The sequence below is a fragment of the Capricornis sumatraensis genome, chromosome 20, assembly GCF_032405125.1.
Source record: "Capricornis sumatraensis isolate serow.1 chromosome 20, serow.2, whole genome shotgun sequence".
Classification (NCBI taxonomy): domain Eukaryota; kingdom Metazoa; phylum Chordata; class Mammalia; order Artiodactyla; family Bovidae; genus Capricornis; species Capricornis sumatraensis.
The window spans coordinates 51927588-51951932 of record NC_091088.1 but is presented as its reverse complement, the minus strand read 5'-3'; the positions used below and the strand labels follow the sequence as shown (position 1 = coordinate 51951932).

Sequence of the window (24345 nt, the reverse complement as noted above, 5' to 3'; positions counted from 1 at the left end):
TCCAGCTTGTGCTTCATCCAGCCCAGAATTTCTCATGATGTACTCTGCATATAAGTTAAATAAGCAGGGGGACAGTATACAGCCTTGACGTACTCCTTTCCCGATTTAGAACCAGTCTGTTGTTCCATGTCCAGTTCTAACTGTTGCTTCTTGACCAGCATACAGATTTCTCAGGAGGCAGATCAGGTCTGGTATTCCCATTTCTTGAAGAGTTTTCCACAGTTTGTTGTGATCCACACAGTCAAAGGTTTTGGCATAGTCAATAAAGCAGAAGTAGATGTTTTTCTGGAACTCTCTTGCTCTTTTTATGATCCAGCAGATGTTGGCAATTTGAACTCTGGTTCTTCTGCCTTTTCTAAATCCAGCTTGGACATCTGGAAGTTCACAGTTCATGTACTGTTGAAGCCTGACTTGGAGAATTTTGAGCATTACTTTGCTAGCATGTGAGATGAGTGCATTTGTGTGGTAGTTTGAACATTTTTTGGCATTGCCTTTCTTTGGGATTGGAATGAAAACTGAACTTTTCCAGTCCTGGGGCCACCGCTGAGTTTTCCCAATTTGCTGGCATATTGAATGCAGCACTTTCACAGCATCATCTTTTAGGATTTGAAATAGCTCAACTGGAATTCCATCACCTCCTCTAGCTTTGTTCATAGTGATGCTTCCTAAGGCCCACTTGACTTCACATTCCAGGATGTCTGGCTCTAGGTGAGTGATCATACCATCGTGATTATCTTGGTCGTGAAGATCTTTTCTGTACAATTCTTCTGTGTATTCTTGTCACCTCGTCTTAATATCTTCTGCATCTGTTCGGTCCATACCATTTCTGTCCTTCATTGTGCTCATCTTTGCATGAAATGTTCCCTTGGTATTTCTAATTTTCTTGATGAGACCTCTAGCCTTTCCTATCCCATTGTTTTCCTCTATTTCTTTGCACTGATCACTGAGGAAGGCTTTCTTATCTCTCCTTGCTGTTCTTTGGAACTCTGCTTTCAAATAGGTATATCTTTCCTTTCCTCCTCTGCCTTTCGCGTCTTTTCTTTTCTCAGCTATTTGTAAGGCCTTCTCGAACAACTATTTTGCCTTTTTGCATTTCTTTTTCTTGATCCCTGCCTCCTGTACAATGTCCCAAACCTCCGTCCATAGTTCTAAAGGCACTCTGTCTATCAGATCTAATCCCTTGAATCTATTTGTCATTTCCACTGTATAATCATAAGGGATTTGATTTAGGTCATACCTGAATGGTCTAGTGGTTTTCCCTACTTTCTTCAATTTCAGTCTGAATTTGGCAATAAGGAGTTCATGATCTGAGTCACAGTCAGCTCCCGGTCTTGTTTTTGCTGACTGTACAGAGCTTCTCCATCTTTGGCTGCAAAGGATATAGTCAATCTGATTTTCATATTGACCATCTGGTGATGTCCATGTGTAGAGTCTTCTCTTTTGTTCTTGGAAGAGGGTGTTTGCTATGACCAGTGCATTCTCTTGGCAAAACTGTATTAGCCTTTGCCCTGCTTTATTCTGTACTTCAAGGCCAAATTTGCCTGTTACTCCAGGTATTTCTTGACTTCCTACTTTTGCAAGATGGACAAGTCATGGTGGAGAGTTCTGATGAAACGTGATGCACTGGAGAAGGGAATGGCAAACCACTTCAGTATTCTTGCCTTGAGTATCCCATGAACAGTATGAAAAGGCAAAAAGATAGGACACTGAAAGATGAACTCCCCAGATTCATAGGTGCCCAATATGATACCAGAGATCAGTAGAGAACTAACTCCAGAAAGATTGAAGCGACAGAGCCAAAGCAAAAGCAATGCCCAGCTGTGGATGTGACTGGTGATGGAAGTCAAGTCTGATGCTGTAAACAGCAATATTGCATAGGAACCTGAAATGTTAGGTCCATGAATCAAGGCAAATTGGAAGTGGTCAAACAGGAAATGGCTAGAGTGAACATCGACATTTTAGGAATCAGCAAACTAAAATGGACTGGAATGGGTGAGTTTAACTCAGATAACCATTATTTCTACTACTGCGGGCAAGAATCCCTTAGAAGAAATGGAGTAGCCACCATAGTAAACAAAAGAGTCCAAAATGCAGCACTTGGATGCAGTCTCAAAAATGACAGAATGATCTCTTTGTTTCCAAGGCAAACCATTCAATATCACAGTAATCCAAGTATATGCCCCAATCAGTAATGCTGAAGAAGCTGGAGTTAAATGGTTCTATGAAGACCTACAAGACCTTCTAGAACTAACACCCAGAAAAGATGTCCTTTTCATTATAGGGGACTGGAATGCAAAAGTAGGAAGTCAAGAGATACCTGGAGGTATTGTTTAAACACATCAAAATAGCTAAACTCAGGTAATTCTGATACCCAGTTGCTGGTTGGGAATCACTGTTCTTCAAGATGAGTGCTAAAAACTTCCCTGACGGTCCAGTGGTTAAGAATCAAGGGATGCAGTTTTGATCCCTGGTCAGAGAACTAAGATCCCACATGTCACAGGGCAAATAAGACCTGATGCAGCCAAATAAATAATAAATAAATATTTACAAAGATGAATGTTAGATTTCTTACAGTGATACCCAGGGCCTCCATCATCTCCTGGTATATAGGTTCTGATTTGGCCCCAGCCTCATCTCTCTGCCTTTAGGCTTTAGGGATTCACCAAGACAGTCTCTAAGTGGTTTATCACCTGTGTACCCTAGGTGACCTCCTCACTTTTAAGGCACATCCCTGGGGTTATGGCCAATGGAGTCCACTCTCTCTCTCCGACTGGGAGAGGTACCTGCCTCAGGGCCCAGTAATGGCCTGGGCCCCCACATTCACTGCATTTCAGGAGCATGTGTCTTTGAGGCCTGCCAATAGCACCTGCTTCCAGCCTGGCCCTTGTGAATGGTCAAGGGAGCCATTTACTGAATAGTGGAAGGCAGTTTTATACTAAGATTCCCAAAGAGCTATACCTCCCTATTCATACTCGTGTAATCCTCTCTCCTTGAATCTGCCTTGGATGTGTGACTCGCTTTAACCAATAGAGTATGAAAGAAGTCACTGCTCCCTGCAGCCAGTTCTGGCCTAAACGTTAAGATTGGGAGCTTTTGCTTTTGTGTACTCAGGAGCTCTGAGCTCCACACTGGGGAGACCACATGGAAAGGCCACGTGGAGACCTAAGGAAGCCAGGTGACAGTGAGAATAGATGCCCCTGATATATGACGCCAGTGCAGCTGTTCAAGTTATCCCTTAGCCATTTGAGTTTTTCCCAAAGCAGCAGGGTCACAAGTGAAGAAGCCCCTTGGATGTTCTTTTTCTCTTGGGTGTCCTAGCCAGAGCTGACACCATGTCGAACAGAGACAAACTATCTCTGCTGCGTCCTTTTGAAATTCTTGAAATGCAGGACAGTGAGCAAATAAAGTTGCTGTTCTTTTTTTTTTTTTAATGGGGAAAATCAGGGTGTTTTATTGATAATGGTAACATACATGACTTCATGGTTAGGTAGGCGGGGCTATAAGGCCTGAGCCTGGGCTCCACGCTTCTCCTTGGGCTTCCTGGGGACAAACTTCTGCAGTTTCTTCCACGTGCCTTTATTCATCTCCTTAAACTCGTCCAACATATCTGTGGACAGGATCAGTTTGTACTCTTCCAAGGACAGGCCACCGAAGCTTGTGTCTTTGGGGTGAGGGTACTTGTGTTTGCAGTAGTTTGGATGGAGCCAGGCTAAGCTCTTGTACACCTGACTACAGGCCTCAGGCTCTGCAATCTGGGTGTTCTCTCCCTCCTGAAATGCCTGTGCTACCCACTGCCACAAATAAGTGCCCAAGTTCCTGTCTGTTTGGGCTCGTCCCCGGCCATTCCTCACAGAGCTTAAGAAAAAGCCCTTAGCAGCTGGCTGCCGATTTAGGCCTCGCTTGACTCTGCTCCTGAGGGAAGACTTGGCCCTTGGTTGTGGTTTTAAGCCATTAGTTGTGAGGAATTTCATTATGCAGCAATGGCTACCTGATATAGGCTGAGTTAACTGTTTCCTATTTATCCTTGGGCCTCACAGAGGAACGAGCAGAATGTTGTAACCAACATAAATACACTCACTGCCCAGATCAGGGCTAGCGTATTGTGTATATGCATTTATTTGCTCACTCACTCATTCATTCACTCACTCATTTATTCTTTTACTAGATATGGAGATCCTGCCATATGCCAAGCTCTGCTCTAGGTGCTGTGGATACACTGGTGACAAGACAGACAAAATCATGGAACTCATATAACATGAAGTGTGATGTCAGTGTAAGAGCAATCATCCTGTGTAATATACCAGAATGACTGGCTAAAGACAGAGTAAAGAAAGCAAGACTATTATTGAACAGAAGCATAATGTCACACCAGTTGGGTTTATGTCTCAGCCATTTGGGGGAAAATATCAATTTGGAGCCTCATCTTGCATGATAAATGAAAATAAATTCCAGATGGACTAGAGTAAAATGTGGGAAGAAAATGACACAATAAAAATCTTGAAGATGAAATAAATATTTAATAACCTCTGGGTTGAGAAAGACTTTCTGAACTTTAAGAGAGCAAATCACAGGGACTTCCCTGGTGGTCCTCTGGTTAAGACTCCATGCTTCTACTGCAGGAGGCGTGAGTTCGATCCCTGGAGATCCCGCATGCCTACCTCTGGGTGTAGCTGAGGAAAAATCCTGTTTAAAAAAGAGAGAGAGAATATATCATAAAGGAAAAGATTGACAGATTTGACTGTATAAAAAGTTGAGTATCCCATATGTTTAAAAAGGGCATGACTAGGGACTTCCCTGGTATTCCAAAGGTAAAGGCTCCTTGCTCCCTAATGCAGTGGGTGCTGGTTCAACCCCTGGTTGGGGAACTAAGACCCCACATACCGACTAAAACAAACAAAAATAATTATTTTTAAAAAGACATGACTAAAATTGAAGTGAACTAGTAGAGAAACATATTTGCAACAGATATAATAGAAAAGTGATAAACATAATAAACATATTAATAAATTAACATGGAATTAACAGGAAAAGCCAGTACCCAAAAGAAAGATGGGCAATTAATATGAAAGGACAATTCAAAGAAGAAACACGAAGAGCCAAAAAAGATAAAGGCCAAGTTTATCCCTGGTAATATTCAAATAATTTACCCTTTGAAATACTGAGAGGCAGCCCTTTGCCCGTCAAATCAGCAAAGATGTTTGAAATGTGGTTCCTTTTGGTGAGGAGAGTTCGGGGAAATGGGAGACCCTGTTCACATTCGCCACAATCGGGATGTGAAGGGGAGTGAATTTTTATAGAGAAGGATTAGGCCCCAAGTCTAAAACTTGAAAATGCTCATATCTGTTAATTCATCATTTACACTACTGGAAAGAATCTGGCAAGTGGAAAGGAGTTCACCCCTAGGATTTTTATGGCATCATTAAATTTTTTTTAAATTTGTTTATTTTTGGCTGTGCTGGATCTTTGACTTCATGCGGTGGCTTTTCTTGTTGTGGAACATGGGTTCTAGGGTGCATGGGCTTGAGTCATTGTGGTGCAGGGGGCTCAGTTCCCCTGTGGCATGTGGGATCTTAGTTCCCAGACCAGAAAGTGAACCCACATTTGCTGCGTTGCAAGGTGGATTCTTAACCACTGGACCATCAGGAAAGTCTCTATGGCACCATTTTTTAATAAAGCAAAACAAACAAAACCAAATTGGGAATAATTTGACTATGACCTACTAACATTTGACAAAGGTCCATGGGATATTAATTGGTGTTTGAGAATAAAAGCCTCCTTAATAAAATGAATGTGGGAAATGCTGACTTGAATGAAGCTAAGCGAGATGCAGGAGCTTTAATTAACATGCTAGTGTCCATGATAACTGTAATAAGAAGGGCCCTCCTAGGTATTTTTTTCTAAACAAGTTTATGTATCACTTTATTTTCAGTTTTTCAGCAATTGTTGTCAACTATCAAGTCATTTCTTCCACCTCATTCTATCGGCCACCTCATGGCCCAAGACCTACTCAGATCAAGGGGTGGGGAAATAGATTCCTCCCTTTGATGGAAGTTGCTGTGAAATCAGATGGCAAAGGGTAAGGAGACAGGAAGGGGTGAAAAACTGGAGCCATTTTTGCAGTCTGCCAGAGCCCTTTCTTCATGTGTATGAGGAAAGGTAAATTACTAGCAGTTAAAAAAAAATATTTATTTATTTATTTGAGTGTACCAGGCCTTAGTTTCGGCATGTGGAATATAGTTCCCTGACCAGGAATCAAACCTGGGCCCCCTGCATTGGGAGCACAGAGTCTTAGCCACTGGACCACCAGGGAAGTCCCAAATTAATAGCAGTTGTTATTTGAAGAAGTAAGTCTCCTTCCCCAAGTCTCAGTGGCTTGATACAACCTTTTTTATTTTATTTTTTCCACAGGATAGCATGATGCACTCAGTGGGGGTAGAGCGACCCCATCTGGCAGCTCTGGGCTCCTTTAGCTCCCCTGCTCCCACCCCTCATCCTCTCCATCAGTGAATGTTGAAAGAGAGGAGGGGCATACTTGAGAGGTTTTGGGGATCACTCCTGGAAGTTGACACACATCTGCTCACTAGCTCTTTGGTTCACATATCCAGTTGAAAGGGAGGATGGGAAATGTAGTCCAGTCCTGAAGGGGCAAAGGAGAGTCGTGTTAGTGAGCCATTAGTCTCTACAATGTGTTTAGGAACGTGCTGTATCTGAAAGTAAAGAAGGGTTATTGTGTTTATTTATTTGTTTTCTTGTATATCACTTGTCTTCCTTCTCTAGGTTGTAAGCTCCAGGAAGGCAGTTTTGTTCACCATTTCACCAGCTAGGGGCCTGGTAAACACTCAACAAATATATGTGGAATAAATGAATGAATGCATGAGTGAATGAAAAATTCAGCAGTTTCACAGGATACAATACTATGAACCAATTAAGACTGATATGTCTAAGATTCTGGGAACACAAAAAATTGTTTACATGTGAACATTTAGGTAGGGTCTAGGTTAAGTATGATAGATCCTCTGGAGGAGGAAATGGCAACCCATTCCAGTAGGTTTGCTTGGAGAACTCCATGGACAGAGGAGCCTGGAGGGCTACAGTCCAGGGGGCCGCAAAGAGTCTGATATGACTGAGGGACTCACACTTTCACTTTCAGGCTAGGTACGATAGGAGTCCATAACAGAACACAGTATAATGGTAGCTTAAACAAAGGAGAACTTTATTTCTCTCTAACCAACAGAAGTATCAGTAACCTCAGATATGCAGATGACACCACCCTTACGGCAGAAAGTGAGGAACTAAAGAGCCTCTTGATGAACGTGAAAGAGGAGAGTGAAAAAGTTGGCTTAAAGCTCAACATTCAGAAAACAAAGATCATGGCATCTGGTCCCATCAGTTCAGTTCAGTTCAGTTGCTCAGTCGTGCCTGACTCTTTGCGACCCCATGAATCACAGCACACCAGGCCTCCCTGTCCGTCACCAACTCCCGGAGTTCACTCAGACTCACCTCACGTCCATCGAATCAGTGATGCCATCCAGCCATCTCATCCTCGGTCGTCCCCTTCTCCTCCTGTCCCCAATCCCTCCCAGTATCAGAGTCTTTTCCAATGAGTCAACTCTTCGCATGAGGTGGCCAAAGTACTGGAGTTTCAGCTTCAGCATCATTCCTTCCAAAGAAATCCCAGGGCTGATCTTCTTTAGAATGGACTGGTTGGATCTCCTTGCAGTCCAAGGGACTCTCAAGAGTCTTCTCCAACACCACAGTTCAAAAGTATCAATTCTTCGGGGCTCAGCCTTCTTCACAGTCCAGCTCTCACGTCCATACATGACCACAGGAAAAACCATAGCCTTGACTAGACGGACCCATCACTTCATGGCAAATAGATGGGGAAACAGTGGCTGACATTATTTTGGGGGGCTTCAAAATCACTGAAGATGGTGACTGCAGCCATGAAATCAAAAGATGCATACTCCTTGGAAGAAAAGTTATGACCAACCTAGACAGCATATTAAAAAGCAGAGACATTACTTTGCCAAAAAGGGTCCGTCTAGTCAAAGCTATGTTTTTTCCAGTAGTCATGTATGGATGTGAGAGTTGGACTATAAAGAAAGCTGAGCGCTGAAGAATTGATGCTTTTGAACTGTGGTGTTGGAGAAGAGTCTTGAGAGTCCCTTGGACTATAAGGAGGTCCAACCAGTCCATCCTAAAGGAGATCAGTCTTGAGTGTTCACTGGAAGGACTGATGTTGAAGATGAAACTCCAGTACTTTGGCCACCTGATGTGAAGAGCTGACTCACTTCAAAAGACCCTGAGGCTGGGAAAGATTGAGGGCAGGAGGAGAAGGGGATGACAGAGGATAAGATGGTTGAATGGCATCACTGACTCAATGGACATGAGTTTGGGTTAACTTCAGGAGTTGGTGATGGACAGGGAGGCCTGGTGTGCTGTGGTCCACAGGGTCGCAAAGAGTGGGACATGACTGAGCAACTGAACTGAACTGAACTGAACCAATAGACCAAGCATAAACAGTCCAAGGCGTCATGGTGTCAGTATGGAGGCTTCATGGCATCAGAGAGGCAAGCTGCTTTGACCACTGGCTCTCCCATTCCTAGGCGAGTGCCCTGGCCTGAGTGGTCCAAGGTTGCTCCCACCACATCCACAGTCTGTTTTTCATGTGGGAAGGGGAAAAGGAAAATGGTGACTCATCCTATGGTTCTTCTTAAGCATAGGTGAATTGAGAAATAAAATCTCAGCTTTGGTGTCTAATTTATTCTGAAGGTCAACTCTTTGCTCTTTTCCCAGGGCAAAGAGCAGATGTATAACAGTGAGGTCAGGTCCCAAATGAGCAGTCAAAGAGAATATAGCTCCTTGTTTCAGGTAAATACAAGCGGTTTGCAAAGATGGGCAGGATGCAGATTTGCATATATGATATGGTCAGAAATATATAAAAATATATTCAGTAAAATGACAGGAAGGAAATACATCAAAATACTGTAATGAGACTGTCTCTCAGATGTAGGTGCAGTGTTTTTTTTTTTAATTTTTCTTTTTGTATCTTGCTGTATTTTTCAAAAGTTTCATAATGAGCAAGCATTAAGATCTTTTAAATTTTATTTATTGTGACATATCAAACACCTATCCAAAAAAAGCCCACAAAACCCCCAAACAAAAAGCAAAAGCACAGGATAATGAATCATTGAGTGAACACTCAGGCACACACATCCACAGGAAAAAAAAAAGATGTCATTGATGCATTCTAGAAAATGTTTTGTCCTATTTTATTCATAAAACTTCCTCCTTTCTGACAGGTTACCACCGTTTAGACTTGATGGAATCCTTTCTTTGGTGTTCTTAGTAGTCTTGCCACCTACGTGTGCTTCTTAAACACTATAGCCTAATCTGGACTACTTTAAAACTCTATGTAAATGGGAACCATATTGCATATACTCTTTCATATATGTTTTTCTCCTTTCACTCAACATTCTGTTTGTGAGATAAACCCATGTTGTGACAAGTATTACTACGTACTGTGTTTATTCTACGCAGTCAAGATATTTATTCTCATTATCCCATAATGTCCCATGGTGTGAATCTACTACAAAGTATGTATCCATCTTCCTCTGATGAACATTTGTGTTGATTCCCTTGAAGGGCTTTGCAAGTAGGGCAGCTAGGAAGAGATGTACACAGGCTTCCTGGTGTCCATCCACCAGTCTCTTTAGGATATAGATAGAGAGGCAGGAGTTCTGAGTCACTGGGAATACCAATGCCAAATTGTTCCCAAAGTGGTTAAACCACTGCCGCTCACTCCTTCTGCAGCGTGTGGGAGTCTTGGTTGCTCCCTATCTTTTAGCAACCACACCTGGTATTGTCAGATTTTGCCATTTTTGTCATTTCTAGGTATAGAGGGGAAGGTGTCCTTTTTTGGCCTCACCGCATGGTATGTGGGATCTTAGTTCCCCCACCAGGGATCAAACCTTTGTCCCCTGCTTTGAAAGCGTGGAATCTTAACCTCCGGACCACTCAGAAAGTCCTGAGGAGTAGGTGTTTTAATTCACATTTCCCACTGAACTTCAGAACCTATTGATACCTTTACTGCCATATGGATTTCCTCCTGTGTGAAGAGTCTGCCTAAGAGTTTTGCTCATTTTTCTTTTGGGGTTGGCTGTTTGTTTTTGAAGGAGTTACTTCTATATGCCCTACTCAAATCCTTAGTCTACATTATATGTTGGAAATATCTTCTCCCACTCTGACCATTTGGTAATGGTATCTTTTTAATGGAAAATCTCAAAACATACACAAAAGTGGAGAGAACAGTGGAATGAATTCCCACAGACTTATCACCAGCTTCAACAATTGTCAGTGTATTTGTTGTTGTTTAGTCGCTGAGTCATGTCTGACTTTTTTGTGACCCCATGAACTGTAGCCTGCCAAGCTCCTCTGTCCATGGGATTTCCCAGACAAGAATGCTGGAGTGAGTTGCCATTTCCTTCTTCCAAGGATCTTTCCCATCCAGGGATCGAACTTACACCTCTGTATTGGCAAGCAGATTCTTTCCAACTGAGCCACCAGAGAAGCCTGTCAGTATATGCTGCTAAGTCGTTTCAGTCGTATCCAACTCTGAGCGACCCCAGAGATGGCAGCCCACCAGGCTCCTCCGTCCCTGGGATTCTCCAGGCAAGAATACTGGAGTGGGTTGCCATTTCCTTCTCCAGTGCATGAAAGTGAAAAGTCAAAGTGAAGTTGCTCAGTCGTGTCCGACTCTTAGCGACCTCATGGACTGCAGCCTACCAGGCTCCCCCGTCCGTGGGATTTTTTCTAGGCAAGAGTACTAGAGTGGGGTGCCATTGCCTTCTCCGCTGTCAGTATATAGCCAATCTCATTTCCTCTCTACTTGCACCTCTTCCCCCTTTGGTTATTTTACACAAATTCTAAAAGTCTTATTATTTTATAAAAAAAATTTAGTAAGTATCTCTAAGCAATAAAGACCTTTTAAAATATAGATATATAACCATATCACTCTAAGACATCTTTTGATGAATACAAATTATTAACACTGATTAGCCAAATGTAACAATCTTGTCTTTTGTAGTTAGTGCTTTTTGAGTCTTGATTAAGAAGTCTTAGCAGATGTTAGCTATTATATATAGAATGGATAAACAACAAGGTCCTACTGTATAGCATGGGGGAACTGTATTCAATATCTTGTGATAAACCATAATGGAAAAGAATATTTTAAAAGTATATATATAATATGTCTATGTATAACTGAATCACTTAGCTGTGCAGCAGAAATTAACACATTTCAAAACAACTATACTTCAGTTTTCAAAAATTAAAAAAGGAGAAATCTTTTCTCTTCCTTGCAGTTATGCTACATTATCTTTTAAAATTTTTTGTTTAATTTTTCAATTTGGGTCTGTGATCTACCTAAAGTTGATTATTGTGCTTAGTATGAGGTGGGAGTCTAATGTAATTTTCATCCAATTAGATAGCAAACTCAATATATTTATTGAAAAGATCATCTTTTTCTTTTTTTTGCAGTAAAAACCTCTATCACAAGTCAGGGGGCCGTATGTACATAGGTATACTTTTAGAATCTCTGCTCTAGTTCACCAATCGTTGAATTAATTTCCATTGCTTTACAAGTCTTTTAAAAAATATTTATTTTTATTTATTCATTTGATTGCACTGAGTCTCAGTTGCAGCAGTGGGATCTTTAGTTGTAGCATTTGGAATCTTGTTCCCTGGCCAAGGATCAAACCCTGGCCCCTGCATTGGGAGTATGGAGTCTTAGCCACTGGACTGCCAGAGAAGTCTGGCTTTATAAAAAGTCTTGATATTAGCTAGGGTGGAAACTATCACCTTGTTTTTCACTAAGAGTATCTTTGTTATAATTGGCTCTTTGTATTTTAGTATAAAATTTAGAACCCACCTGCAAGTTTCACAGGAAAAAGCTTTTAAAATCTAGATTATGAATGGATGGACATACAGGTAAACCCAGGGATCAAACCCAGGTCTCCCACATTGGAGGCAGACGCTTTAACCTCTGAGCCACCAGGGAAGCCCAATTCAAGGGAAACTGCTATCCAAATCCAATAACATGGTATATCAAACCATTATCTTCCCTGGCAGCTTGGATGGTAAAGCGTCTGCCTACAATGTGGGAGACCCAGGTTCGATCCTTGGGTCGGGATGATCCCCTGGAGAAGGAAATGGCAACCCACTCCAGTATTCATGCCTGGAAAATCCCACGGACTGAGGAGCCGGGTGGGCTACAGTCCATGGGGTCGCAAAGAGTCGGACACGACTGAGCGACTTCTCTTCTCTTTACAAAGTTCCCTTATACAGGCTTTTCATACAGTTTGTTAGATTTATTACCAGTCACTTGATCATTTACGCTAATAGAGATGGTTATTTTTCTCCTCCTTTGTTTGGTTTATGACTGGTATGTGGCAATAAAATTGATTTTTATACATTGATTTTATATCCAGTTACCTAGCTAAGTTCTGTTTTGAATTCTAATAAATTAGTCTGTAGAGTCTTCTGAACATTCTTTAGCCAGAATCATATAATCTATTAATAATGTTGCCAATAACTTTTTACTTATTTTCCTGCTTTACTTCAGAGTTAAGGTTTCCAGGACAAAATTGAACAGAAGTAATAACAACAGGCATCTTTCTTTGTTTTATTCCACACTTAGAAGGAAAACTTTTAATATTTAACCATTAAATATTTAAATCCATATGTGCTAAGTCACTTCAGTCATGTCTGACTCTTTGTGACCCTATGGACTATAGCCCGCCAGGCTCCTCAGTCCATGGGATTCTCCAGGAAAGAATACTGGAGTGGGTTACCGTGCCCTCAGCCAGAGGATCTTCCCGACCCAGGGATCAAACCCGCATCTCTTAAGTCTCGAACCCACGTCTCTTAAGTCTCTTGCATTGGCAGGCAGGTACTTACCACTGGTGCCACCTGGGAAGCCCAAATATTTTAATACTTAACCATAAATGATGTTAGCTGTAGGTTTTTGGTAATGCTCTTCATCAAAAGATTTTTTGAAATGTTTATTTGGCCGCCCCAGGTCTTGGTTGTGACACTTGGGCTCATCAGTCTTAGTTTTGTCACATAGGATCTTTAGCTGCAGTATAGGAACTCTTAGTTGTGGCATGCAGGATCTAGTTTCCTGACCAGGAATTGAATCTGGGCCCTGTGCATTGGGAGTGCAGAGTCTTAGCCACTGGACCACCAGGGAAGTCCCTCCTGGTGCATTCTTACCTTGATGACCTCCAGGTCTCCGCTTAAAATGAAGAGCTGAGGTTCAGACTCTCCAGTCTGGGTGGATCTGGGCCTTTACTTTTGCTCAAACCATCTTTTGAATGGAAGAAGGCGTTTGTCCCAAAGGCATTTGCGTTTTGAACTCCTCTTTTGTTTTATTCAGAGTTTTCAACACTATTTCCTTACCCTTTTATTAGTGTGTGTGCTCAGTCATGTCTGACTCTTTGTGACCCCATGGATTGTAACCCACCAGGCTCCTCTGTCCATGGGATTTCCCAGGGAAGAATACTGGAGTGAGTTGCCATCTCCTTCTCCAGGGGGTCTTCCCAACACAGGTGTCAAACCCGCATCTCTCGCGTCTCCTGTATCGGCAGATGGATTCTTTACCCCTGTACCACCTGGGAGGCCCTCCCTCTAATTAGTGTTTTGCTGCTTTTAATAATTTTTTACCCCATAGATTTCATCCTGCATTTTTATCTGTTCTCCTATGGAGATGGTTTTTGGTTTCTTTAGAACACCATTCCTGGCAAAAAAAGTCACATTATTTTTTCTTCTGCAAAATTGAATTTATTTGTTATGCTTTCTGAAATTAAAATATCTTTCCCCCCAATTATATATACTTAAACAATCCCCTGTAAAAAAAAAAAGACAACCAAGTTTTTAAAAATAAGAAAATAAAAATGATCTGAATCCCATTGCCCAGAGACATCACTGTTGACATTCACTTGACTACACATTCACACTTCTTTCTATTCAGATATACACAGTTTTACATATATCACTTCATATAAACAGCATCATGTTATACACACTGTTGTTTTCATATACGTCCTTTACATTCAACCTTATTTTGTGTTTACCCTTCCCCATCTCCTATCCTGACCGAGGTCACCAGTGTTGCCAACGTTAACAGCCTGAGTGTATCCTTAGGTAGTTTTCTCCACCGTCACTCAAATATGCAAACATATATATACATACATATTTATAAGGGATTCATTTTAATCATTGTTTGCACTTGTACCACCAATAGAATCACTTCTCTGCATCTTGCTTTTCTCAGTTAAAATCCCTTCAAATCAGCTTGTAGAGTTCTAATTCATTTGTAATGACTGCATTGATGATATGGGTGAACCACAATTGATAAATCCATCAAGCATTACCTTAATTATATTTAAAAGACCTACATTTTATGAATGAAAACTCAACCACTGCGGTCTAAGATGCATGCCTACTGCCAGCGTCAGGGCCACATTCCAGCCAAGAGGAAGGGCAGAGACAGGGAGAGTCTCACTTTTGCCTTTAGAAACACAACCTGAAGTTGCCTGCTTTGTTTCTTCCTTTATTCCATCATCCAGAAGACAGTTAGGAGGCCGCACCTGGCTCCAAAGAGACTGAGAAACATAGTCTTGGCCAGGGGACCAGATGTCTGATTCCAAATGCTATTCCAGTAGAAGGGGAAAGAACAACGTCTGCTGATGAGGGGCATTCAACCTTGCTTCCCTGGTGGCTCAGTAGTAAACAATCCGCCTGCCAATGCAGGAGACTCCAATTCGATCCCTTGGTCGGGAAGATCCCCTGGAGGAGGGAATGGTAACTCACTCCAGTATTCTTGCCTGGGAAATCCCATGGACAGCGGAGCCAGGTGGGGCTACAGTCCAAGGGGTCTCAAAGAGTCAGACACGACTGAGCAATCAAGCAGGAATGCACATACAACTTACATAGAGTAAAATTCATCCTTTTTAGTGTATTGTTCTATGGGTTTGACAAATACACTGTTATTGTTCAGTTGCTAAGTTGTGTCCAATGGCAAAGACTCAGACATGACTGAAGCAATTTAGCACGCATCCCAAATAGTATTCCATTGTATGGATGTACCACAGGTTGTCCATTCATCTGCTGAAGAACACTTGGGTTGTTTCTAGTTTGGACGTTATGACTAAAGCCACTATTCATATGGCAAACTGCTTTTTATGTGAATTTAAGTTTTCGTTTCTCTTGGGTAAATACCTAGGAATGGTATTGTTGGATCATACAGTAAGAATATATTTAACTTTATAAGAAACAACTGAACTGTTATCTAAAGTATCACTCCTATCAACACTCCTATCAACAATGCATGAGAGTTCCAACTGTTCACATCCTTGGCAGCTCTAGATATTGTCAGTTTTTTGTTGTTGTTTGCCATTCTAATAGACGTGTAGTGGTATCTCACTGTGGTTTTTATTTTTGTTTTAACCAAAGAATCAAACTATTATCCTACGTAGGAAGGGTAAGGCAGGCTGGATAGATTGGTTCCCCTGGTATTTTGGACAATTCTCATGCTTTCTATCCCAGACGTCCAGAGTCCTCTGAACATCATCTCTATTTTTTTTTTTTTTTTGGCTGTCTTCTACTTTTTAGGAATTTCTTACCTTATGAATTCAATCTCCTCAGAAATCCATTTTCCCACTTTTCCTTGCAGCTGTGGTACGGGTGTGTGTCCATGCAGATTCATCCAAAATTCCATCACTTCCTTCCCTCTGATATTTGGGTGCTCATCTTTCTTCTTCGATCATGTGTGCACTAATCTCCAAATCTTCACAAACTTCACCCTGTAAACTCAGCTAGTTCAAGCAGGGCATTTGAAACTACAGAGTTGGTTGTAGTTGCAAGGTCCCCTGCCCCCTAGGGCTTCCTAGGTGGCTCTAGTGGTAAAGAACTCGCCTGCCAATGCCAGAGACATGAGACGCGGGTTCAATCCCTGGGTAGGGAAGATTCCCTGGAGGAGGGCATGGCAACCCACTCCAGTATTCTTGCCTGGAGAATCCCATGGCCCGAGGAGCCTACAGTCTGTGGGGTCACAGAGTCGGACACAACTGAAGGGACTTAATGCACACACATGCATAAGGTCCCCCAAAGTACCAGGGCTGTTTCCATTGTCTGCTTTGTAACAGACCATCCCAACATGTAGTGGCTTAAATTCTATACTGTGAGCTGACGGGATGATGCTTCTGCTTCATGTGGTATTGCCTGGGGGTCATTCAAGGGGCTCTGCATTTAGCTGGTGGCTGGAAGGGCACAGAAGATCCAAGATGACTGGATCTTTTGGGGCCCTGGGCACTTCCTGTCTGCCAGGGTGCCTTGGATCTTATCCTTGTGGCCTCTCTCGCCTCATGATATCTCATCCTTTAGGGCCTCTTTGTATGACTTCAGTCTCCAGGAAGGGAGCTTGGACTTCCTTACAGCATGGCAGCTGGATTCCAGGAGAGTAAGAGCAAAAGCTGTAAGGTTTCTTAGAACTGGCACAGCATCACTTTCACTGTGTTCTAAGTCAAAGCAAGTCATGAATTTTGTTCAGATTCAAGGGGAGGGAAAATGGACTCTGTAACTTAAATAAATATATATATATATTTGGCTGTGATTGGTCTTAGTTGTGGCCCAAAGGATCTTTCAGTTGTGTCATGTGGGATGTAGTTCCCTGGCCAGGGATCAAACCTGGTCCCCCTGTGTTGGGAGCATGGCGACTTAGCCACTAGACCACCATGGTAGGTTTTAAAAATTTTTTATTTATTTTTAATTGAATAATAATTGCCTTACAATATTATGTTGATTTCTGCCATACATCAACATGAATCAGCCATAGGTGTACATATGTCCTCTCTCTCTTGAACCTTCCTGCTGCCTCCCTCCCCATCCCACCCCTCTAGATTGTCACAGAACCCTGGTTTGAGTTCCCCACCAGGGAAGTTTTTAAACATGTATTTGTTTTTGGCCATGCCACATGAGATCTTAGTTCCCTGACCAGGGATCAAACCTGTGCCCCTCACTATCCCTGCAGTGGAAGTGTGTGGAGTCCCAGCCACTGAACCATCAGAGAAGTTCCCCCTCTGTAATTCTTGATGAGAGGGGTAGTATGTGTATATTGAGATGAAGAAAATCTTGGTGACTGTGTTTGGAGACTACCTACCATGGGTGGCTTAAATGAGGTAGAAGTTTCTCTCTCTCATGAGTCCAGGGCTCCTCCAGTGTGATGGGTACAGAGGTTCCTTCTATCCTGTTGCTCTTTTGTCCTTATCATGTTGTCCTCATCCACTTGTTTTAATGTGATCACTCCCTTATTGAAATTCCAGCAAACGAGAAAGTTGAAGAAGGATAGAGTATACCCTTCCATGAAAGCCATGGCCTATACATTGCTCATTCACTTCCAACATGGCCCATCAGCCAGAGTGAAGTCATATGGCCTTTTAAATGCAAATGAAGCCAGGAGACACAGTCTTTAGTCTAGTGGCCAGAGGCCCAGAGGAAAATTCTGCATGAGGGACAGCAGGTATAAAGGCCCTGAGGTGAGAATGAGCTTGACTTACCGGAGAAACAGCAAGAAGGCCAGTATAGCTCCAGTAGGGGAAGTAAGGGGAAGAGAGAAAAGAGGAGAGGACAGAGAGATGGACAGGTCTTTATATAAACATATGTTTTCTTTTTTTAATTTAAAAATTTTTGTTATTTATTTTGGCTGCACTAGGTGCTCGCCGAGGCACGTGAGCCCTTAGTTGGTGCGTGCAGGGTTCTTTAGCTGATGCTTGTAGGCTTAGTTGCGGTATCTGGGAGTTCAATCCCTGGGTTCCCCGACCAGGGGTTGAACCCGGATGCCTGATCCCTACCAGCCTGGTCGCATTGAGAGTGCTGAGTGCTATCTGCTGGACCACCAGGCAAGTCCTTGAATATGTGTTTGCAGTTCTCTGCAGTAAATGCCTTCCTTTGTGGAATTGCTGGATCTATGTGTAGGTGACTATTTAAAATTTAAAAATATATGTATTTATTTTTGGGGCAATGTCAGGTCTTAGTTGCAACACTCAGGATATTCCATTGCAGTGTTGCAGCAGCTTAGTTGCTCCGAGGCATGTGGAATCCTAGTTCCCCAATCAGGGGTTGAACACATGCCCCTTGCACCGCAGGGCAGATTCTTAACCACCGGACCACCATAGTAGTCCCTGTGACTAAGTTTATAAGAAAATGCCAAGCTCTTTTCCCAAGTGATGGTTCTATTCCACATTTCCAATTGCTCCTCATCTCTGCTGACACTTGACAGGGTCCGTCTTTTTAATGTTCGTCACTCTAGTGGGCGTGTAGTGGTGTTTCACTGTGGTTTTAGCTTGTGTTTCCCTCATGACTAATGATGTTGAACGCTTTTTCACATGTTATTCGGCTAGTCACATCTCTTCTTTGGTGACGTGTCTGTGCAAATCCTTCGGCCATTTTAAAAAGTGAGTGATTTGCCTCACTTTTCAGAAAGCTTCCCCTGGCTGCTGGGGGGAGGGTGGACGCTGGTGGGGGTGGGAGGAATGGAAGCAGGGAGTGGGGGAAGGGACTGTAGCTTCCACAGAGGCGAGCTTGTCACAGACTCAACCGATGGCTTGTGTTTTGGGACAGTCAACTTTGACCTTCCCCAATGCTTGGGCTGCTGCCAAGAGTCTGAGACACTTTACAGATCTCGTGGGGTTTGGGGCAGCCCTGCTTCCTGGAGTTGGGCACTGCGGGGAGGGGTCTGCCCTCCATCTCTGTCTCTTCCTTCCCCCAGTGGGATGGAGACTCTGGACTGGAGACCAGCTGGCATATTAGGGTCTGTACCAGTACAGCTTTGCTTGTGCTTAGTCACTCAGTTGTGTCCAACTCTTTGCGACCCTATGGGCTGTATGGACTGCAGCCCACCAGGCTCTTCCGTCCATGGAATTATCCAGGCAAGAACACTGGAGTGGGCTGCCATTTCCATTTCCGGGGAGTACAGCTGTACCTGTGGTTAAAATATTGGAATGCTTCAGATTGCCACCACCTCAGCCCACTCCCTTGGAACACCTCAGACTTCCCCACATCTCAGAAGCCAAAGGGGGACCCCAAGACTCCGACCCAGCCCTGCAGCCACATCTGATTGGATGGTGCCTGGGTTGTGAGGCTGTTAGACTGGGGACAGCCCGGGCCTGGCTGGAATTGGAAGAATCAGATCAGGAGGCTGAGACTGAGAGGTAGAAGGAGGATTTTTTTTTCTGAAGGGGAGCCCAGAGCTGGAGACATGAATTGTTTAGTCACTATGGCGTGTCCAGCTCTTTTGTGACTCCATGGACTATAGCCCGCCAGTCTCCTCTGTCCTTGGGTTTCTCTAGGCAAGAATATTGGAGTGGGTTGCATTTGCTTCTCCAGGAGATCTTCCTGACCCAAGGATTGAACCCATGTCTGTGGATTCTTTACCACTGAGTCACCTGGGAAGCCTTGAATTGCTAGTAACAATAACAACGATATTGATAATGATTAACATTCACTGAGCATTTACTGTGTGCCAGGCAGGCGTGATTCTCACGGACCTCACAAAATCCTCACAAGAAACTGGACCACTGCTGCCACATCCTGGCCCCCTGCTCCCAGCCCTGCCCCCAACAGTCACGTCCCCACGTCCAGCCAGAGGGAGCCTGTTGACTCCTGAGTCAGATCAGGGCCCTCCTGGCTCAGAGCTTCCTCTGGTCGCTGACTGCCCCTGGCTTACTGGGCTGCAGCCACTTGAGATGCCTGAGCAGGCAGGCCCTGCTCACTCCAGACCTGGGGGTGGTAGCGGCGTGTTGATTCTTCTGTGACAGGACTCGGCCAGGCCTGGGCAGTGGCAGTGTTTAATAGCCAGTGCTGCCTGGGGCTCGGCTGTGACCCTCTTCCGGACTCCAAATACCCACCCCCAACTCCAACAAGTCACTCAGGGTCTGTCTCATGACTGGCATCCAGTTTCCCCTTTTTCTTTCCTGAGCCCAGGCCCGGGGAACTGTGAGTGTGCCGCCTGGACGGGGCTTCCTGCCGCTGGCCCATCCCCCTGTAGCCCCTAACCTCAGGTTCCTCCTTCCCCAGTTGTGGCTCCTCTCCTGTTGCAGCTAAAAGTCCTTGTCATCTCCTGGGTGGCCTCTCCCAGTACGGGCTTCCAGCCACTTCCTCATTTGATAGGGGCAGCCCAGCCTGGCCGAGTGTCACCCATTGCCCCCACCTGCCTCACCCCAAAGCCCTAGGCCTGGGTCTGTGCTGTGTGCATCTGTGTGGCTGCCTAGTCTTCTCCCTCTTTCTCTGCCTGGTCACCACTTTCTCCTTCCCTCGCCTCCATCTTGGTTCTTTTCTCTTTTTCTTTAAGGGTCAGATATCTGTCCTTGGGTCCTGGGTTCTATGTCCACATTTATTTGCTGTGTCACTTTGGACGAGTGTCTTTATCCTTCTCTAAAATGGAATAAAAGCATCTACCTCCTCAGGAGGGTGTGCTGTGCTTCATTGTTCAGTCATGTCTGACTCTTCGCGACCCCATGGACTGTAGCCCACCAGGCACCTCTGTCCATGGGGATTCTCCAGGCAAGAATACTGGAGTGGGTAGCCTATCCCTCCTCCAGGGGATCTTCCCAACCCAGGTCTCCTGCATTCCAGGTGAATTCTTTACCATCTAAGCCACCAGGGAAACTCAAGAATACTGGAGTGGGTAGCCTATCCCTTCTCCAGGTAGATCTTCCCAAGCCAGGAATCAAACCAGGGTCTCCTGAATTACAGGTGGATTCTTTACCAACTGAGCTACCAGGGAAGCTGCCTCAGAATGGTGTGCTTGGGTTTAACTGCATTAACACTTAGACAGGGTGCCTGTGCGTTACTAAAACCCGTATCCTGGTGGTCTCTTTTAATATCCTATGAACATTACAAGGTTCTGATTGTCAAATAAATATAACTGGTGCTTATAAAAAGCTGACAAGTGTCAGACCCTGTTCTAGGGATACAAATTTATTCAACCCTCACAACACCCTTCAAAGTAGGTATTATTTTACTCCTTGTTTTACAGGTGAGGAAACTGAGGCCCAGAGAGGTTGAGTGACTTGCTCAAGGTTGTCCAGCCAGGAAGAGGCAGAGATTAGCTCCAATCACAGTCAGCCAGAGACCCTCCTGTGACAATGATGGTGGACCTCTGTCTGGGGGTGAAGGTTGAATGGACACATGCGCCCATCGCCCTTCATTCTAACCACTGGAGGCTGCAGCCTGGGGTGTCTGGGCCTGACTCTCTTTGGTGATGTCTGTCTGTCTCTGTTCCTCCTCCCCCATCGTCCCCTCCTCCCTCCTGCCACCACCCACCTCAGACTTCCTCCTCTACTTGGTTGGACACTACGCCACATCCCACCCGCCTTGGACTGTGGTGTCCAGCAGCGTTACCTGCATCATGGGGGGCCTTAGACCCTCCGACAGGCTCCTATCTCTCCTTCTGACTGTGGGTGGTGAGTTGGGGGCTTCTGCAGCTTCTGGGCTCAGCACGGGGCAGGGCAGGGAGCTGGGTGGAAAGAGAGAATTGAAGTGGGGCGGGGGAGTGTTGGGACTGCCGCAGATCCCCAGCCCCCCAAACCCTATGAGTCTCTCCCAGAGCCTGCGCTCCTACCCGCCCCAAGATTTAGCCTCGGGGAGAAGCAGAGGGAGCGGGCTCTAAGAGTGTTGCGACAGGACAAGTCGATGTAGAAGGAACACAGTCCAGAGGCCTTGATGACGGCCCCCAGCTCCCTCTCGTGCGCGCCGGGCATCAGGAGACACCCTCCCCAGCTGCTATGCCTACCCCGCAGTCACAGCCCCGTGTCTCAGTTTACCTTCTTTTCCTCTCCTCAGGTCTCAGCCTCGTCCAGGCCCAGAGGGGTAGGTCTAGACCTTGCAATCCCCCACCCTACCTCCCAAAGATCACCCCACCTCTGGACCCTTCCCCAGCCTCTCCACACCTCCCCCGCTGACGCCTGACACCTCCTCCCAATTCCTACTCCCAGTGGCCTCCCCTGACTCCTATAACACATCCATTCCCAGAATGCAACTGCTCCTCGTTGAGCCCGGGCGTGCTGGCAGGGATCGTGCTGGGGGACCTGATGCTGACCCTCCTCATCGCTCTGGCTGTGTACTCCCTGGGCCGGCTGGTCCCTCGGGGCCGAGGCCCTGCGGAGGGTGAGTGGGGCTGGCTGGGGATGGCCTGGGACCCTCTGAGGACTTGCCTGGCAAGGGAAGGGTAAGCTCCCAAGTCACAACCTCCCAAAGGGAGGTGATGGAGGGGCTGACTTTGGAACAAGAAAATAGTCCCAATTCTCACCCCACCCCTGAGCAGTGACCCGGAAACAGCACATCACGGAGACAGAGTCGCCTTATCAGGTAAGGAAACCAAGTTCTTGCCTCATCTCTCACTCCGGCCCTGTGGTTGTCTGTCCGTAATGGCCCTCTCCCGGTCCCGGCAGAACCCAGACCCTGAAGCCACTTTCTCAGGAGCTCCTCAAACACTGAACATGAAGCGTCCAAAACTGCTTTCAGTGATCAGTCATGACCTTACGCTCAGCTTAAAATGTGCGGAGGGGAAATTCAGGGATGATTTGCCTCAGCCAGAAGGCAGGAAAAGCCCAGCCCAGGACATGCTGATTTCTCAGAGAAGTCCTCCGAAGAGCAGAGGATATAATTCAACCCAATTTGGTAACTTTAAAATGAGGAGTTTTAGAATTAATAGTGGGGGGCAGGGAGCAGATCTTGTCTCCTTTTGAGAAACTGACGAAAGCCAGAGACTCCTCAGAAAAATCCATACGAAAAACGTAAAACTGTTCATATAATCTACGGGCAGTGCAAGTATCCTTGAAACCCTCCTTAAGAACGATGATACAGGGACTTCCCTGGTGGTCCAATGGCCAAGACTCCGCGCTCCCAACGCAGGGAGCTCAGGTTCAATCCCTGGTTAGGGAACTAGATCCCACAGGCCGCAACTAAGAACCACGATGCAAATGTCATCTTTCCATCTTCCACCCCGTCATTGTTATTCTTAACCCTTTACGGGGTCATGAGTTCCTCTGAGAATCTAATGGAAGACAAACAGACCCTCTCCAGAAAGATGAACTCCCAGACCAGGCATTTGTATGTGATTTTAGGGATATCTGAGGTGGGCATCTTGGGGCCACAGACCCTTACCCCACCCCCACTGTGAACCCTGCTCTGTGAAGTCTGTTTTATTTGTCTGCAACCAGCTCTGGTTTGCCCCACTCGTGGCTTGAAAGTCTCTCTGTAAAGTATAAGAATCTCAAATTTGGCTCCATGAGGACCAGAGGACTCAAGAGAATTTCCAGTTACTGGGAGGCAGTAACATTTTAGGGCAAAGCCCCAATTCATTCATTCCTTTGGTGAAATTTGTTGAGGGCTTGTTTAGGCTAGATGCTGGCGAGCTTACATCCTAGCTGGAGAGACAGTCTTGAAGCAAATTAACAAGATCACTTGGGGAGGCAGTGTGAAGAAAATAAAGCATATTGATGTGACAATGACTGGGCTGAGAGGAGGAGAAACTAGAGATGAGGAAACCAAGAAATGCCTCTCAGGGAATTCCCTGGTGGTCCAGTGGTTAAGACTCTGTGCTTCCAATGCAGGGGGGCCCAGGTTTGATCTCTGTTCCACATGCCATGTGGTCAAAGGAAAAGAGAAATGCCTCTCTGAGAAAATGCCATGAGCTGAGACTAGAAAGGGGAGAAGGAACCTCCCATGGGAATATCTGGGGGACTGGTGTTCCAGGCAGAGAGAAGAGCACACCCAAAGGCCCCTTGCCTGGGGCGTAATGGTGAGGCAGAGGGAAGAGGCGAACACTGAATGCCTTTGAATAAAATCCCAGATCTCTTTCATGGCTACAAAGTTGAAGAAGCTTCCAGAGGCCTTGCCAGCCCCTGGAAGAAAGCTAGATTTTCAGTTTATTTGGTCCATACCCTGGTGGTCCTTTCACTGATGGTCCATACCCTATCCATCCCTTAGGAGCTCCAGGGCCAGAGGACAGATGTCTACAGCGACCTCAATACACAGAGGCCATATTACAAATGAGTCCAAAGCAGGGCAGTCAACAACCTGATGTCTGGATCCAGTCATTCCTGATGCCTGCTCAGCACTCTACTCCTAATCTCATCAAGACACAGATGCACAGAGTGGCCTCCATGAGATGTCAGACCTCTCCCCACTACTGCCCCCAAATAAACATTGGAGCACACAAGCAATGCTGAGTTATTCCAGATCCCTGGGCTGATGGGGTGGGGATATATGGAGTCCTGGGGGGAT

General features: G+C 45.0%; 1 protein-coding gene and 1 non-coding gene across 4 annotated transcripts; one reads left to right on the top strand and one right to left on the bottom strand.

The window, feature by feature from the left end:
• Positions 1 to 6237: 6237 nt before the first annotated feature.
• On the bottom strand, positions 6238 to 6310 carry TRNAG-CCC (transfer RNA glycine (anticodon CCC)). The gene has a single exon. It is a non-coding gene; the product is annotated as a tRNA-Gly (tRNA).
• A 15101-nt stretch (positions 6311 to 21411) lies between these two features.
• On the top strand, positions 21412 to 24258 carry TYROBP (transmembrane immune signaling adaptor TYROBP). 3 transcript variants are annotated; one of them, XM_068992743.1, is made up of 5 exons: positions 21412 to 21521; positions 21901 to 21927; positions 22090 to 22224; positions 22382 to 22425; positions 24049 to 24258. In XM_068992743.1, exons 1-5 carry the CDS (start codon positions 21467 to 21469, stop codon positions 24112 to 24114), a joined length of 327 nt encoding a protein of 108 aa, XP_068848844.1. In that variant the 5' UTR covers positions 21412 to 21466; the 3' UTR covers positions 24115 to 24258. The 3 variants fall into 3 exon arrangements, with proteins under 3 accessions (XP_068848844.1, XP_068848846.1, XP_068848845.1); XM_068992745.1 differs by lacking the exon at positions 21901 to 21927 and having other exon boundaries at positions 21419 to 21521; positions 22379 to 22425; XM_068992744.1 differs by lacking the exon at positions 21901 to 21927 and having other exon boundaries at positions 21438 to 21521.
• The last annotated feature ends 87 nt before the right edge of the window (positions 24259 to 24345 follow it).